The 15,608-nt window shown below is 24.4% G+C and overlaps 1 protein-coding gene across 1 annotated transcript; it reads right to left on the reverse strand.

Moving 5' to 3' along the window:
* Window positions 1-65: 65 nt before the first annotated feature.
* Window positions 66-1,085, reverse strand: LRP88_12004 (uncharacterized protein; the record flags this gene model as incomplete). The annotated part of the gene is made up of 1 exon (XM_083248412.1): window positions 66-1,085. One exon carries the CDS (start codon window positions 1,083-1,085, stop codon window positions 66-68), a length of 1,020 nt encoding a protein of 339 aa, XP_083095842.1.
* Between the last annotated feature and the right edge of the window lie 14,523 nt (window positions 1,086-15,608).

Consider the following 15,608-nt stretch of genomic DNA (forward strand, 5'->3'; position numbering starts at 1 on the left):
CAGGGCAGTCCCGCTGAGGCTCTATAAAGTTGCGAAACTCAGCAACGGTCATCTCTGCTCATACCTCATGATGCCATGTTGTCAGGCCCCCAGTCGATTGTCCCCGTCTCGTGTCCCTTGCCCTCCATAACCGCTTCCAGTTTATCTTCAACAGTGACCCAGCCATGGCGCTTCTGGGAGATGGCATATTTGATAGGGTCTTTCCATTCTCTCCACCAGATTTCCTCGCTCTGAACAACACATCGTCGACCTGGCTCGCCGTTTTTGGTGGTAGCAAAGGGCCAGACTGCTTTCACCACTTCATACTTGTTCTTGCCCGAAAATAGGCTGGTCACGCTGGTGAAAAATGGGTTCACTTTGTCCGGGTTCTGCACCATGACGCGGCTATGGGTGACGACGAACGTCACATCCACCACTCCGCGGTAGTTGAGCGCTGCAACTAGGCTTCGTAGCTGACCCTCGATCCAAGACGTGTCAAGATTGGCCACGACGCGATCAAGCGCAAACATTTTGACAGAAGCCGTGTCTTCCACGAAGCGGCGACACCATTCTTCTAACCCGCCATCGCCAACCTCGGGAAGCACATCCGGTTTTACGCCTCCGCGGTAAGCCAGCTCCCCATCACCCACGCAGCGGATGTAGTCGATGCGTTGCTTCTCATCATCTGGGACTAGTAGGCTCATCAGGTTCAGCTTGATGTCGAAGTCAACCTTGCGACCCCGGCTGCCTCGGACATGGATCTGGGGCTTGGGTGGCACCGAGGCTTGAGCGCGGATGAGTGAGACCAAGGCGGTCGGCTTGGACGACAGATATTCGGCACGAGATGAGAGCGTCTTGAAGTCATTGGAGAGCTTGAAGAGAGGAGGCGAGTAAAGATGATAATCGAGACGTGGCAATCCAGGGTATCGTGTTGGGCCTTTCGGAGCCGTCTCGGCCTCGGGGGGGGATGAGGCTGAGGCGATCAACGAGGTCGAGGGGCCTGAATATGGTGGTGGTGTTGTGTTTCGCGCAGGCGCTCCATCTTGTTCCAGGTGATGGGAATCGCCACCGGCGTCGAGGTCACTTGTTGGTCTCCTTTTCTCCATTGTTAGCTTGATGAGATGGTTTTAAGTGAAGGATAGAGAGAGGTAGAGGCAATATAGGTGCCTAAATGCTTATATGAATATAATTAAGTGAATATTACCTCTAAAGAGATTAAGTATTAAAAAATAATAAAAATAATTTAATTAAAAATAATAATTAAATTAAAATCAATTAAAAATGTTTTTAATATTTTTAATATAAATTAATAATTTAATAAATAATATATAAATATATAACGTATATATATAGCTTGCGTGATAAAGGTATTTCTACCTTAAAAAGAGAAATTAAAAATGCTATTAAAATTTAAGATATAACTTAAAATAAATAGAATTTTAGTATTAGGTTTATTATATAAGCTATTATTTTATATATTTTTTAAAAAAATCTTATAAGACTTCTTATAAGGTAGTATATAAAAAAGCATATTCGCACTGTATACTTGGCTATTTCTCTATAAAAGGCTTTTTTTTAAAAAAAATAAAAAAATTATATTAAGATTCTTTAAGAAATTAGGTTTATATAAATGCTCTTTTTAAGTATATAGCTATTTTATAAAAAAAGTTAATCTATCTAGGGTAAGTGGGATTTTAGTAATATAGTATGCTGTCACGCATGCTTGTTTATCACGCAAGCTATATATATATATTATTTTTAATATTATTATATAAGCTATTTCTAAACTAATATCTTAATAATACTTTTTATACTTTGTTTATTTATATAAATAATTTATTAATATAAGAAAATTTAAAAAATAATAAATTTATAGCCTTAGGGTTTAATAATAAGTTTCTTATTAATATTACTTTATTATAAAACTTATTTATAATTAATTTCCTTTTTTATAGCTCTTATTAATAACTTATATATATTTAATATTATTTTTAAATATACTTATAAAATAAAAAAAGGTATTTTTTAAAAGTATTAAATATAAAATAAGAAAAATAAATTACTTTTTAATTTTAATAATAATTTCTTCTCTTAAGTAATTTTAACTCTAATTATAATATATATAATAAGCATGCCAGACAGACAAGCATGCCGGATAAAAATCCCTTAACTTATATCCTCTCTATTTAATTAATTAATTCTTAACTACCTAGTATATCATAGGTAAATAAAGAGGCTAGAATCCTTTTTGCCCTTTAAGCCTATTAAAAAAACTTAAAAATAAGTCTCTAATGCGCTATAAAGCTCTATAAAGTCTATTAATATACTCTCTTTAATTGAGAGAATAGTATTACTGCGCGCTATAATTAGATCCCTAAGTTATATAAGCTATCTAATCTAAGTCAAGGATTAAAAGACGATAGCGATTATTTAAGCGGGTCTCTATATGCTAATTAAAGTGCTTAATCTACTTAAGGCCTGTCTCGTTATTAGTCTAGCTATTTTAAGTTATTATAATAGCCTAATCGCCCGGGAGGTTACTTTCTTTATACTAGCTGGCGAGGTAATATTAGCCCGCGACTATGATAAATAGCGGGATCGCCTAGTCTTTCGCATTAATAGCCTAAATAGCTATAACTTATTCCTAGTTCCTGGGCTAGATTAATTTTAGTTTTCTATGCCTTTCTATACCTATAATAACTATTCCGCTTATAATTATACCTATTATAGAGCTAGTCTTATAAAGGTTATAAATATTAATAAAGGTAATATTATATTTTATAATTATATTTATTATAATATATATAATAAGTAAGTTAACTAAGTAAGTAAGTTAGTTATTTTTTTTTAACCTTTTAATTAGAAATTATAATAAAAATATAATAAATTATTTAATTAATTAAAACTACTTATTATATTCTTTCTTAGATATCTTAGTTAGTACTTAATATATTCTTATATTATAATTAGGCTTATTATAGATATTATAATATTAAACCCTTAGTTATACTAACTTTTTTTAATTACTACTTCTTAATAATTTTATTATTACTTATATATTAATATCTATTTAATTAATTACTTATCTTCTTTCTTTTATTATTATTACCTTTCTTTTTTTATAATTAAGTTCTTTTTACTCTCTAGCGCTAACTTAATATTTTATTTACTTATTTAAGGTCTTTAACCTTAGCCTTTAATAAGGCAACCTTATATATAATTATTTTTATTCTCTTAGAAGAAAACTATATAGCTTCTAGAATTAACTCTAGGGAGCTACTTTTATATCTTATAATTTATCTCTCGAGGTATTTAAACTAAGATTAAGCCTTAAGTATAGTCTTTAAGGTCTTTAAAACCTAAGGGGTTAATAGTTTAATTACCTCCTTAGCTAATATTAGAGTTTATAGCTATATATTAAGCTTTAAGATTATACTTTTTAGATTAAGAGGAATAAGGCTAGCTCTTTTAAAGGCTAACTTAATATTCTTTTTTATTATAATAGCCTAAAATATAATATAAAAGGCTAAGAAGAACTTAGTCTTTAAAATATAAGTTATAAAGTATTTAATTAAAAGCTTTATTTCTTAGCTATAAGTATTCTTAAGTATATTAAAATACTTAATATTAAGGGGCTAAAATAAATAAGATAAATAAGGTAATATATAAAGCCTAATAATTTTTTTCTTTTTATAATATCTCTTAAATTTAATTAAGTAATTACTTTTATAGCTATTAAGGATTAAAAGATAATAATAATTATTTAATTACTTAGCTATATATTAATTAAAATACTTAAGCTACTTAAGGCTAATCTTATTATTAATCTAGCTATTTTAGGTTATTATAATAGCTTAATCGCCTAAGAGGTTATTTATTATCTTAATACTAGTTAGCAAGGTAATATTAGCCTATATTAATAATAAATAGCGGGATTACTTAGTTATTTATATTAATTACCTAAATAATTATAATCTATTCTTAATTTCTAAGCTATATTAATTTTAGCTTTTTATGCCTTTTTATACCTATAATAACTATTTTACTTTAAATTATACTTATTATAAAGCTAGTCTTATTAATATTATAAATATTATCTAATTAGATATTATACTTTATAATTATATTTATTATAAATATAAACTAATTATAAATAATAATTAAATCTTTATATTTAGCTCTTTAATAATTATATTTATAAAAAAAATATATCTTAATCTCTAAGTATTACTTAATAAAGTTTAAAGCCTAATATATACTAATTAATAGTGCATTGCGGTTAATAAGTAATTAATTAGTTATTTCTTTAATACTATAAAGCTAAGGGAGAAATCCTCATAAATCTAAGTCGAGAATAAACTAAATAATAATTTATTTCTCTAGATTAGATAATTAATGCGATTTATTAATAATATCGCGTCGAGATTAGATCCCTTTATAGTAATTAATAAGAGTATTATAATTAACCTTATAGATCTTTATAGCCTATTAGAAGCTAAGTTTTAGTTAATTTTAATAAGCCTAAAGGGCAAGAAGTATTCTAGCCTTATAATTAGTAAATAATATACTAGGTGGTTAAGAATTAATTAATTAAATTAAGAAGAAATTAAGTAAGGGATTTTTAGCTAACTCACTTGCCTAGCTAACTCGCTTATTATATATATTAAGTATAAATTAATTATAAATAATAGCTAGATCTTTATATCTAGCCCTTAAATAGTTATATTTATAATTAAAATGCGTCTTAAGTTCTAAGTATTACTTAATAAAGTTAGAAGCCTAGCGCTTATTAATAGATAATATATTGCGGTTAGTAAGTAATTAATTAGTAATTTCTTTTCTATTATAAAGTTATAAAGTAAACTCTTATAAGTTAAGGTTAAGAATATAAGTAAGAATAATTTATTTCTCTAGATTAGATAGTTAATATAATTTAGGGATAATATCGCTTTAAGAAGGTTTACCGTGATACTAATTATAAAGGGTAATAAAAGAGACTTTATATATCCTTATAGCGGGTTAAATCTATAATTTAGGATTATTTTAAAGAGCTAAAATAGTAAAAATAATATTTACCTCTTTGCTTAATTATAATATATTAAGTAGTTAAGAGATAATTAATTAATTAGAAAGAGAGGGGGTTAAGGGATTTTTAATTAACTCTCTTATTAAGTATATTATAAATTCGGGATAATATTATATTAAGACTAAATACCCTTTTGCTAGTAACTTAAAGTATAATAATTAATTATATATATCTCTATAGCGTATTAAATATATAGGTTTAAGGTATTTTAATAAGTCTAAATAGCAAGGACTATTCTAGCTTTATAATTAGATTAATATATATAATAAGCAAGCGCCGCAGACAAGCGAGCGCCATATTTTTCTTAACCCTCTTTAGTAAGATTATAATAAAAACATAATAAATTAATTAATTAATTAAAATTACTTACTATACTCTTCCCCGGAGGTCTTAATTACTACTTAATACATTCTAGTATTATAACCAGGCTTATTATATACTCTATAGTGCTAAACTCCTAGTCGCGCTGACCTTCCTTAACTACTACTTCTCGATAATTTAGCTACTACCCGCGCATTAATATCTATTTAATTAATTACTTACCTTCCTTCTTCTATTATTATTACCCCTCTCTTCTATAGCTAGGTTCTTTTTGCCCTCTAGTACTAGCTTAGTATCTTATTTACCTATTAAAGATCCTATACCTTAGCCCTTAATAATATTATCTTATATATAACTATCTTTATTCCCTTAGAAAGATACTTTAATGCCTTAAGAATTAACTCTAGGGAGCTACTTTAATATCTTTTAATTTATCTTTTAAGGTATTTAAACTAAGATTTAGCCTTAAGTATTATCCTTAGAGTCTTTAAAGCCTAAGGGGTTAAGGGCCTAGCCTCTTCCTTAACCGGCGTTAGAGTCTATAGCTATATATTAAGCTTTAAGACTATACTTTCTAGGTTAAGAGGGATAAGTCTAGCCCTTTTAAAAATAGACCTAATATTTTATTTTATTATAGTAGCTTAATAAGCGGCATAGAAGGCTAGGAAGAACTTAGTCTTAGAAATATAAGTAATAAAGTATTTAATTAGATACTTTATTTCTTAATTATAAGCCTTTTTAAGTAGGCTAAAGTACTTAATATTAAGAGGCTAAAGTAAATAAAATAAATAAGATAATATATAAAGTATAATAATTTTATTCTCCTTATAATATCTCTTAAAGTTAATAAAGTAATAACTTTTATAGCTATTAAGGACTAGAAAATAATAGCGACTATTTAATCGCTTAATTATATACCGGTCAAAGTGCTTTAGCCACTTGAGACCGGTCTCGTTATTAGTCTAGCTATTTTAGGAGGTTATAATAGTCTAATCGCCCGGGAGGTTACTTTTTCTATACTAGTTGGCGAGGTAATATTAGCCCGCACCTATAATAAACGGCTAAATCGCTTAGCCCTCCGTATTAATCGCCTAAATCACTATAATCCATTCCCGGCTTCTAGGCTATATTGATTTTGGTTAATTACGCCTTTCTGCGCTAATAATAACTATTCCGCTTGTAATTATACCCATAAGGAAGCTAGTCTTATTAAAGTTCTAGATATTATCTAATTAGATGCTATACTTCGCGATTATATTCGCCACGAGCTAAAACTACTTTTGGATTTCTTTTAGATCTTCATACTTAGCCCTCTAGTAATTATATTTATAAAAAAAACGCATCTTTAGCTTTTCTTATCGCCTAATGAAGTTAGAAGCCTAGCGCTTGCCGACGGGTGGCGCGTCGCGGTCGGCAAGTAGTCGATTAGCCATTGCTTTAATAGCACATAGTCGCGGGGGAAAACCTCGCGCATCTAGGTCGAGAATGAATTAAACTATGATCTATTCCTCTAGATCAGATAGTCGGCGTGAATTTGGGATAGTATCGCGTCGGGATTGAATGCCCTGCTAGCGGCGACGTAGCCGCCGCTTATTAATCTTATATATCCCTATAGCGCTTTAGATGCTTAGTTTTAGGTTATTTTAAAGGGCTTAAAGGGTAAAAAGCGTTCTAGCCTTAGTATTTAGGTCTAATATATTTAGTGGTTAATAATTAATTAATTAAATAAAAAGTTAGGTATAAGAGGGAAAAATGCGGCGCTTGCTTATTTGCGGCGCTCGCTTATTATATATATTATAATATATTAAGTAATTAAAAATTAATTAATTAAATAAAGATAATATAAGTTAAGGTATTTTTAGCTTATTTACTTATTTAACTTACTCGCTTATTAAGTATATTATATTAATATAATATATATAATAAGCAAGCGCTATAAATAAATAAGTATTATACTTTTCTTAACTCTTTTTAATAAGATTATAATAAAAATATAATAAATTAATTAATTAATTAAAACTACTTACTATGTTCTTCCCTAGAGGTCTTAATTACTACTTAATATATTTTAATATTATAATTAGACTTATTATATACTCTATAGTATTAAACTCCTAGCTATATTAACCTTCCTTAATTACTACTTCTTAATAATTTAGCTATTACTTATATATTAATATCTATTTAATTAATTACTTATCTTTTTTTTTTATTATTATTACCTCTCTTTTTTTATAACTAAGTTTTTTTTATACTTTAATATTAGCTTAGTATTTTATTTACTTATTAAAGATCTTATATCTTAGCCCTTAATAATACTATCTTATATATAATTACCTTTATTCCCTTAAAAAAGATATTTTAATGCCTTAAGAATTAACTCTAAAGAGCTATTTTAATATCTTCTAATTTATTTTTTAAGGTATTTAGCTTAAGATTTAGCCTTAAGTATTATCCTTAAGGTCTTTAAAGCCTAAGGGATTAAAGGCCTAGTCTCTTTCTTAACTAGTATTAGAGTTTATAGCTATATATTAAGCTTTAAGACTATACTTTCTAAGTTAAGAGGGATAAATCTAGCTTCTTTAAAAATAGATTTAATATTTTATTTTATTATAATAACTTAATAAGTAATATAAAAGACTAAGAAAAACTTAGTTTTAGAAATATAAGTTATAAAGTATTTAATTAAATATTTTATTTTTTAATTATAAGTCTTTTTAAGTAAATTAAAATACTTAATATTAAAAGGCTAAAATAAATAAAATAAATAAAATAATATATAAAATATAATAATATATATAATAAGTAAGTAAAATAAATAAATAAGTAAAATAAAAATCCTTTAACTTATATTATCTTTATTTAATTAATTAATTCCTAATTACTTAGTATATTATAATTAAATAAAGAAATTAATATCTTTTTACTCTTTAAGTCTTTTAAAATAACTTAAAATTATTTCTTTAATATATTATTAAGATCTATAAAGTTAGTCTTATAATACTATAGCGCTAGTAATAAGGTATTCTTTCTCTATATAATATTATACTAAAGTTATAGAAATTATTTAATCTAGAGGAATAAATTATTATTTAATTTATTTTTAACCTAGATTTATAAGGATTTCCCCTATAATTATATAATATTAAAGAAATAACTAATTAATTACTCACTAACTATAATATACCACTTATTAATAAGTACTAAGCTTCTAACTTTATTAAGTAATACTAAGAGCTTAAGATATATTTTTTTTATAAATATAATTATTAGAGAACTAAATATAAAGATCTAGCTATTATTCGCGATTAATTTAGGCTTATAGAGAATATAATCGCGAAATATAATATTATCCTAGGTAATATTTATAACTTTAATAAGATTAGCTTTATAATAAGCCTAATTTAGAGCGGAATAGTTATTATAAGCGCAAAAAGGCATAGAAGACCGAAATTAATACAGCCTAGAGACTAGGAATAGGTTATAGTCATTTAGGCGATCAATGCGGAAGGCCAGGCTATCCAGCCATTCATCGTGGTTACGGGCTAATATCACCTCGCTAATTAGTACTAAGAAAGTAACCTCCCGGGCGATTAGGCTATTGCGACGTCTAAAAATAGCTAGACTAATAACGAGATAGGTCTCGAGTGGCTAAAGCACTTCAATCGGCACATAACCAACCGATCAACTAGTCCCTATCGTGTTCTAATCCTCGATGGGCATAAAAGCTACCACTTGGCCGACTTTGAGATATATTACGAGGAGAATAATATTATTACGCTTTATATGCTGCCTTATTTATCTTATCTGCTTTAGCCTCTTAATATTAAGTGCTTTAAGCTACTTAAAAAGACTTATAATTAAGAAATAAAATATCTAATTAAATACTTTATAATTTATATTTTAAAAACTAAGTTCTTTTTAGCCTTTTATATTATATATTAAGCTATTATAATAAAAAGAAATATTAAGAGAGGTTTTAAAAAAGCTAAGCTTATTTTTCTTAACCTAGAAAGTATACTCTTAAAGCTTAATATATAGCTATAAACTTTAATATTAATTAAGAAAGGGGCTAAACCCTTTACTTATTAAGTCTTAAGGACCTTAAAGACTATACTTAAAGCTAAATCTTAGTTTAAATATCTTAAAAAATAAATTAAAAAGTATTAAAATAGTTTCTTAGAGTTAATCCTTAAAGCCTTAAGGTCTCTTAAAAAGAAAATAAAAGCAATTATATATTAAGTTATCTTATTAATTACTAAGAATAAAAACTTTTAAGAAATAAATAAAATACTTAGTTAGCGCTAGAGGGTAAAAAGAACCTAGCTATAGAAAAGAGGGGTTATAATAATAAAGAAAGGAAGATAAGTAATTAATTAAATAAATATTAATATATAAGTAATAGCTAAATTATCACAGAGTAATAATTAAGAGAGGTTAATATAACTAAGGGTTTAATATTATAATATTTATAATAAGCCTAGTTATAATATAAGGACTTATTAAGTAGTAATTAAGATATCTAAGGAAGAATATAATAATAAGTTTTAATTAATTAAATAATTTATTATATTTTTATAGGGATTTTTATTTTAAAAGTTAAAAAAGTATTTTATTTATTTATTTATTTTATTTATTTATTATATATATTAATTTTATTTTTTATAATATTTCTTAAAGTTAATAAAGTAATAATTTTTATAGCTATTAAGGATTAAAAGATAATAATAATTATTTAATTACTTAATTATATATTAATTAAAATACTTTAATTACTTAAGACTAATTTTATTATTAATTTAATTATTTTAAGAAGTTATAATAATTTAATTGCCTAAGAGGTTACTTTTTTATATTAATTAATAAGGTAATATTAGCCTATATTTATAATAAATAACTAAATTACTTAGCCCTTTATATTAATTACTTAAATTATTATAATTTATTCTTAGCTTTTAAGCTATATTAATTTTAATTAATTATACCTTTTTATATTAATAATAATTATTTTATTTATAATTATATTTATAAAAAGCTAATTTTATTAAAGTTTTAAATATTATTTAATTAAATATTATATTTTATAATTATATTTATTATAAGCTAAAACTATTTTTAGATTTCTTTTAGATTTTTATACTTAGCCTTTTAATAATTATATTTATAAAAAAAATATATTTTTAGCTTTTTTTATTACTTAATAAAGTTAAAAGCTTAGCGCTTATTAATAAGTAGCGCATTATAGTTAATAAGTAGTTAATTAGTTATTATTTTAATAATATATAATCACGGGGGGAAAACCTCGCATATCTAGGTTAAGAATAAATTAAACTATAATCTATTCCTCTAGATTAGATAGTCGGCGTAAATTTAGGATAATATTATGTCGGGATTAAATGCCTTGCTAGCGGCGACGTAGCCGCCGCTTATTAATCTTATATATCCCTGCAGCGCTTTAGATGCTTAGTTTTGGGTTATTTTGAAGGGCTTGAAGGGTAAGAAGCATTCTAGCCTTAGTATTTGGGTCTAATATATTTGGTGGTTAATAATTAATTAATTAAATAAAAAGTTAGGTATAAGAGGGAAAAGTATAGCGCTCGCTTGTCTGCGGCGCTCGCTTATTATATATGTTATAAGATAAAAAATTATATATATTATAAGAACAGGCTAGGAAGTATAGAGTAAGTAAATTATTTTATAAGGAAAAGTTATATATTATTATTTATATTATTAGAAATACTATTTTCTATCTTAATAGGCTGCTTATTTATATAATTAGCCCTTTTTTTTACCTTTTAGCTCCTTTTAAGTATTTTTACTTTTACTATTATTATTTATTAGCCTAGTTGGGTTATTTTTATTTTTAATTTCTTAGCTTTTTAATGAAATAAGCTACTTAATTAGGCTAGAGGAAATTTTATTTTTATTTCTTATAATATCATTATTAGAAATAAAGAAAATCCTCTGTCTAGAAGTAGAAGTAATAAGAATAGCTAAATAATGCCTAGCTAATATACTTAAAATAAGAAATCTATTAGAATTAGATTTCTATTAATATAATACATTTTTTCATTTAATATATTATTAAGTACTATAAAAAAGGTAAAATAAAGGGTTAGGCTTAAGCTTATTTCTCTTTTAACCCTATTTTTATTTAAATAAATATTATATTCTTTAAATTTATTAATATTATTAATATATAACTCATTAATATAGTTGATTTCTTTTAAAATGCTATTATTACCGCTTTAATAAGTGAACTTCTTATTTAAGTCATTAATTAATGCATTAGGCTTTAAAAAGCCTATTTTTATCTTAACTTTATAATTAAAATATAAATTAATATATTAATATAAGGAATGAAATATTTAAAAAATAATATACCTTTTATATTCTCTTTTAAATATTTCTTTTATATTTATATTTATATTAGAATAAAAATATAAATTACCTAATAATCTAAAATATATTATTTTAAACAGAGGATATAATAAGGTTATAAACATATAAGCCTTAAGACATAATAATTAATATATAATTATAAAATTAAAGTAAAACTTATTTATAAATTAAAGGAGAGCTATAATTTAGCTTTATAAGAAAGTATTTTCTTAGTTCTTTTAAACCCTTAAAAATAGCTATATAATAGCTATAGTAGTATTTCTATAAATTAATTATTAAAAAAAGCTAGAAGACTAAGCATTAATTTATTTACTTCTCTTTTAATTTTAAACCTTTTTAAAAAGTTTTTTATAAGCTTTTTAAGGTCTTTATATAAGATATATATATATATATATCATAGCCCTCGGGATAAAGATATATAAACCTAACCTTAAAGCTTAATTATGCATTTTGAAAAAACCTTAAAAATTAAATCTAAGTCTTTTATAATAGCCTAATTAAGCTTAATAAAAGTACTAACTTTAAATATATTACTAAAATTTACTTTTATAATATAATTAATAACCTTTTTAAAAATTAAAGGTATATTAATTATATTATAAATAAAATTTTATTTATTTATATTATTTATAATTAAATTAATTTAAATAATATAAAAAGTTAATATATCTAATAAGCATACTAGATAAATTAAAATATTAAATAAAAATCTTAACTTTTAAGATAGAAATTATTATAAAAATACTATAAATTATTTAATTAATTAAAACTACTTATTATATTCTTTCCTAGACCTCTTAATTACTACCTAATAGGTCCTTATATTATAGCTAGGCTTACTATAAATACTATAATGCTAAACCCTTAGTCACGCTAACCTCCCTTAATAATCCCTATTTAACGATTTAGCTATTACCTATGTATTAATATCTATTTAATTAATTACTTACCTTTCTTTCTTTATTATTATAACCTCTCTTCTCTATAATATAGTCCTTTTTACCCTCTAGCGCCGACTTAGTATCTTATTTATATCTCAAAGGTCTTTAACCTTAGCCCTTATTAAAGTAATTTTATATATAATTATTATTATTTCTTTTATAAAAGACTTTAATACTTTAAAAACTAATTATAGAGACTTACTTTAATGCCTTTTAATTTATTTTTTAAGGTATTTAGATTATAATTAGGCCTTAAGTATAATCTTTAGGGTCTTTAAGACCTAGAGGGTTAAGGGTTAAGTTACCTCCTTAGCTAGTATTAGAGTTTATAGCTATATATTAAGCTTTAAGATTATACTTTCTAGGTTAAGAGAAATAAGCTTAACTTCTTTAAAGGATACCTTAATATTTTATATTATTATTATAACTTAAAATATAATATATAAGACTAAAAAGAACTTAGTTTTTAAAATATAAGTTATAAAATACTAAATTAGATATTTTATTTCTTAATTATAAGTATATTTAAATATATTAAAGTACTTAATATTATAGGGCTAAAATAAATAAAATAAATAAGGTAATATATATAGCTTAATAATTTTATTTTATTTATAATATATCTTAAACTTAATAAAGTAGTAATTTTTATAGCTATTAAAGACTAAAAAATAATAATAATTATTTCTTTACTTAGCTATATATTAGTTAAAGTACTTAAGTTATTTAAGATTAATCTTTTTATTAATTTAGTTATTTTAAGTTATTATAATAGTTTAATTATCTAAGAGGTTATTTTTTTTTATCTTAATTAGCGAGATAATATTAGCTTATACTAATAATAAATAGCGAGATTACTTAGCTATTTATATTAATTACCTAAATAACTATAATCTATTCTTAGTTTTTAAGCTATATTTATTTTAGCTTTTTATATTTATTTATACCTATAATAACTATTTCTCTTTAAATTATACTTATTATAAAGCTAGTCTTATTAATATTATAAATATTATTAAATTAAATATAATATTTTATTATTATATTTATTATAAGCATAAACTAATTATATATAAGAATTAAGTCTTTATACTTAGCTCTCTAGTAATTATATTTCTAAAAAAAATATATCTTTAGCTCTAAGTATTACTTAATAAAGTTTAAAGCCTAGTATATACTAACTAATAATATATAGCGATTAATAACTAATTAATTAGCTATTTCTTTTATACTATATAGCTAAGAGGGAAATCCTCGCGAATCTAGGTTAAAAATAAACTAAATAATAATCTATTCCTCTAGCCGACTTCGAGACTTATTATAAGGAAAATAATATCATCACGCTTTATATACCGCCTTATTTATCTTACTTACTCTAACCTCTTAATATTCAGTGCTTTAGGCCGCTTAAAAGGGCCTATAGTCAGCAAATTAAGCATTTAGTTAGATACTCTATTAACTATATTTTAAAGACTAAGTTCTTCTTAGCCTTTTATATTACCTTTTAAGCTACTATAATAAAAGTAATATTAAAGGAGGCTTTAGAGGAGCTAGGATTATTCTTCTAGACCTAGAAGCTATGCTTTTAAAGCTTAATATATAGCTATAGACGCTAATACCTATCGAGGAGGAAGCTAGCCTCTTAGACCCTTTGGTGTTAAAGACCCCTAAGACTATTATTAAGGCTAGCTCTTAGTCTAAAAACCTTAAAAGATAAATCAAAAGGCATTAAAGTAGCTCTCTAGTATCTATTCTTAAGAATCTTAAGTTATTTTCTGAGGGAATAAGGCAATAATATATTAGATAGTATTATTAAAGTCTAAGAATTAAATCCTTTAGTAATAAAATAAGGCCCTTAGTAAATAGCATAGAGTAAGAAGAACCCACTTATAAGATAAAGGGAAAATAATTATAGATAAGGGTAGGAAAGTAATTAATTAGGTGGCTATTAATATGTAGGGAGTGGCCGAATTATTAAGAAGTAATAGTCGAGGAGAGTTAATGCGAGCAAAGGCAAGGCATTATAGAATATACGGTAAGATTAGTTATAATATAAGAATATATTAGATAGTTATTATGATATCTAGAAAAGAGTAAAGGAATTAATTTTATTTAATTAAATGCTTTATTATGGTTTTATTTTATATCATGTCTTACAGGTCTTAATTTTAAATTAACTCGCTTATCTAATTAATTCGCTTATTAAGTATGTTATAAGTTATTTAATCTAGAAAAAAAGATTTTTATATATTATATTTTTAACTTATATTTATGAGAATTTCCCCCTTAGCTATATAATATTAAAGATATAGCTAATTAATTACTTATTAACCGCGATATACTACTAATTAGTATATATTAGGCTTATGACTTTATTAAGTAGCACTTAGACCTTAAGATATATTTCTTATATAAATATAATTATTAGAGAGCTAAATATAAAGATTTAATTATAATTTATAATTAATTTTAGCTTATAATAAATATAATCGCGAAGTATAATATCTAATAAAATATTATTTATAACTTTAATAAGAATAGCTTTCTTATAAATATAATTATAAGTAAACTAGTTATTATAAGTATAAAAAGGTATTTAAAGCTTAAATTAATATAACTTAAAAACTAAAAATAAGGTATAATTATCTAAGTAATTAATGCAAAAAGCTAGGCGATTTAGCTATTTATTATTAATATAAGTAGATATTACCTCGCTAATTAATACTAAGAAAGTAGCCTCCCGGGCAATTAAGCTATTATAATAACTTAAAATAGCTAAACTAATAATAAGATTAATTTAAAATAATTTAAGTATTTTAAATAATATATAACTAAGTAATTAAATAATTATTATTATCTCTTAATTCTTAATAATAATA

This window comes from Fusarium phalaenopsidis (genome assembly GCF_050370095.1).
Source record: "Fusarium phalaenopsidis strain FUZ10S chromosome Unknown contig_32316, whole genome shotgun sequence".
Taxonomy (NCBI): Eukaryota; Fungi; Ascomycota; class Sordariomycetes; order Hypocreales; family Nectriaceae; genus Fusarium; species Fusarium phalaenopsidis.